Source organism: Thermobia domestica, chromosome 4 (genome assembly GCF_964235325.1).
Source record: "Thermobia domestica chromosome 4, izTheDome1.hap1.1, whole genome shotgun sequence".
Taxonomy (NCBI): Eukaryota; Metazoa; Arthropoda; class Insecta; order Zygentoma; family Lepismatidae; genus Thermobia; species Thermobia domestica.
This window is the reverse complement of record NC_137457.1, coordinates 1,608,138-1,611,828: the sequence shown is the minus strand read 5'-3', so window position 1 is coordinate 1,611,828 and position 3,691 is coordinate 1,608,138. Positions and strand designations below refer to the sequence as shown.

General features: G+C 40.3%; 1 protein-coding gene across 1 annotated transcript; it reads right to left on the bottom strand.

Annotated features, from left to right (window-relative positions):
- Window positions 1-289: 289 nt before the first annotated feature.
- On the bottom strand, window positions 290-1,192 carry LOC145683607 (uncharacterized). Its single transcript, XM_081754945.1, has one exon. The coding sequence runs from the start codon at window positions 1,190-1,192 to the stop codon at window positions 290-292; it is 903 nt and encodes a 300-aa protein (XP_081611071.1).
- Window positions 1,193-3,691: the final 2,499 nt, after the last annotated feature.

The window sequence follows — 3,691 nt, the reverse complement described above, 5'->3', positions numbered from 1 at the left end:
TGTTGTGGACTATTTTTGAACAAGTACTCTTCTTACACGACAGAATAGTAAATATTTTCCCATAATGCTATATAGGTTCATTAAAAAATACTATGTACCAGTCATCATACTTAAATAGATTTAAATAGTATAATATCATTAAAAATATTGAAATTACTAATCTGCTTATTATTTTAAACATTACACCTTTCAATTCACTCCACATAATATATTTAATTAAATATGTATATTTAACACACTCTTTAGACATAATTTTCGTTTACTTACTATCATCATCCAAGTATATTACTCAATTAATGGGCAAAGTGCTGTCTCCTTCATTGATGGAATTAGGGAAACCTGGCAAATCATCTTCAGTTTTTATAATCATTACCGGACTACTTTCATTTTTTCTAATTAAGATTTGGCCACTAGAACTAACCCAACAAAATTTGTGGTGAGTATTTCTCGCAGCGTTTCTTGTCTTCCAAAAAAGTTGCCTATTTCTAGGGGACAAATTTACATTCACAAAAATTTTTTGATCATCACTTCCAGAAACTAAGTTATTGCTAAACAACCCTGTATTTCTTTTACTTAACCACCTATCCCTTACCGATCGTGTCTTGAACTGCACAATTATTGCTTTTCTCTTGCTTTTATTAGTACCATTTGGAATTCGGTGTACTACATCTATATCTTGTTCTTCGCAATTTAATCGCAATTTTCCTGCCATGTCAATTACAATTTCTTTCAAATTCTCACCAACACGCTCTTGGATTCCATGAATTTCTATGTTTTTGTTACGCTCGTATTGGTTAAGATCATTCAATTCTATAGCCTGTTGTTTTAGTTGAGTTTTCAACTCTACATTTTCCGCTTTTAATTTCGTGATTTCTTTATCCCGTCTGACGTTCTCCCTAATTTCTACTTCAAACTTTTTAAGTAACTCATCATATTGATTGGACATGAATTGGACACTTGATGTTAGTTGAGCAATCTGAACACACAACGCTTCAAGCTTTGTCCCTATATCTGTAATACTAATAGGATTACCAATCGTGTTACAAGTAGTAGAATCATTAACACCCGTTAAAGCTACAGTACTCGTGGATTTTGCTTCAGTTCTCATAGAATTTTCACTCACATAACAACGTTTACACTCATTACAAATCCATTCTCTTATATTACCTGTTTGTTTCATATCAATATACATTTCCACCGAAATATTATAGCATGATATGTGAAACAATTTATTACAAGTCTTATTTGAGCATTGTAATGCATCATCATAGCGACTAATTTTCGAATTGCAGCTCGTACAGGATGACATTATAGCTATATTTAAAGCAGAACTCAGGATTCAAAATGGCGGACAATGAACGTAGTGAATGACTTGACTTCCAGGAACTGGCACCCTGCTTACTGGAAAAAAAAAACACTGTCTTAATGCAAAAGAAAACAGAACACTGGCTCAAATGTGTCTTTTTTCCTACTTATTGAGATAGTTATGAAGAAACATATATATATATATATGTATATATATTATATATACCACACTGCACAGTTGTTGTTAATATTAAAAACAAATAAATGTTATTTATTTTTAAATTTCTTATTCACTTACAAGCACACTCCACTTCCCTAGCCAGGCCTTCAGCGCCAAGCAACCAGCCTCAACAGAATGTTTGTTTACGATCTGAAGTCACCAAGTTTTCAGTTCTAGGGATCAATCACCAGCTCTATATTGCAACCAACAACTGTTATCATTACCAGTAACACTTCATGTTCACCTCACTATCTTCAACAGCTAAGAAAACTTAGGAATTCCACTCAAACACAAATATAATACGGAGCTCTTACTCTGCAGATCCTTCTAAGAAGCCATTAGCAATAGTGTCTTCTTACCTGAAGACAGAAGGAAGACTACAGAACTTTCCATATAACGGATAAGCACCTTCAAATAAACCAAACTATTATAGGAGTTCACTTGTTCTTTAAGAGATTCGAACCCAGTGATACAAAAAATAGCTCTATGGGAAATACAGGGTCAGAAAAAAAAAACATAATGGAAAGATAAATCAGTTTGCATAAAAGATTTATATGAGTAACAATAAATATTACATAATTTTAGGTAGCAAAGTTATGTGTAGTGGAATTTCTAATGCATCATCACATATTTAGTAGTAATTATTTTTTCTTATGTGGAGACTTTCTGGAGAGAAGTAGGGACATTTAAACTTAGTTGAAGGGGCTTAGGCAAAATAGTGCTGGCAACAATGACTTGGTCTCTGGTTTTCGTTATTTTCTTACCACGACCACATATACAGTAGTTATATTGTTTTCTAGAAAATGTGCTTTTCGGTAGAATACATTGTAATGTCCCACGAGGTGTTGTGTGCAAGCAAATCTTTACGCCTATGTTTATAAACATCACCACATGGTTTTACGAGAGGACACTACACATAACGTGGATCCACTAGGACCTGCAGACGACGGACTTCTGGCTCCTCCCATGAAGCAGACAACGACAACAGAGCAGCAGCGCAACCGCCGTCTGGGGACCCTAAAAATTTGATGGCCGACAGCGGATCTGTACCAGTTCTCTGTTGTCCCTCCTCTTGTTTGCTTCAGAACATTAAAAGTAACCTAACCCCAAGCCTCTAGTCTGCTTCAGGACTTCTGGCTTTTCCTTTCTCCTGACCTAGCCTGCTTTGGGACTTTGTCGGGAATCCCAGCCTCAATCGCTTAGCCTGTTTCGGGGCTCTATGACCACCTAACCAACCCACTGCTTGCTTCGAAGCTTTAGGATCCCTATCATCACTCTGCCTAGCCTGCTTCGGGGCTCTATGACCACCTAACCAACCCACTGCTTGCTTCGAAGCTTTGGGATCCCTATCATCACTCCGCCTAGCCTGCTTCGGGGCTCTGTGACCACCTAACCAACCCACTGCTTGCTTCGAAGATTTGGGATCCCTATCATCACTCCGCCTAGCCTGCTTCGGGGCTCTGTGACCACCTAACCAACCCACTGCTTGCTTCGAAGCTTTGGGATCCCTATCATCACTCCGCCTAGCCAGCTTCGGGGCTCTGTGACCACCTAACCAACCCACTGCTTGCTTCGAATCTTTAGGATCCCTATCGTCACTCCACCTAGCCTGCTTCGGGGCTCTACGACCACCTAACCAACCCACTGCTTGCTTCGAAGCGTTGGGATCCCTATCATCACTCCACCTAGCCTGCTTCGGGGTTCTGTGACCACCTAACCAACCCACTGCTTGCTTCGAAGCTTTGGGATCCCTATCATCACTCCACCTAGCCTGCTTCGGGGCTCTATGACCACCTAACCAACCCACTGCTTGCTTCGAAGCTTTGGGATCCCTATCATCACTCCACCTAGCCTGCTTCGGGGCTCTGTGGCCACCTAACCAACCCACTGCTTGCTTCGAAGCTTTGGGATCCCTATCATCACTCCGCCTAGACTTCTTCGGGGCTCTGTGACCACCTAACCAACCCACTGCTTGCTTCGAAGCTTTGGGATCCCTATCATCACTCCGCCTAGCCTGCTACGGGGCTGTGTGACCACCTAACCAACCCACTGCTTCCTTCGAAGCTTTGGGATCCCTATCATCACTCCGCCTAGACTGCTTCGGGGCTCTGTGGCCACCTAACCAACCCACTGCTTGCTTCGAAGATTTGGGATCCCTATCATCAC

Bases quoted from the DNA above. Each gene is read 5' to 3' on its own strand.
- LOC145683607 (XM_081754945.1), bottom strand. From the start codon at position 1,192: ATGTATATTGATATGAAACAAACAGGTAATATAAGAGAATGGATTTGT.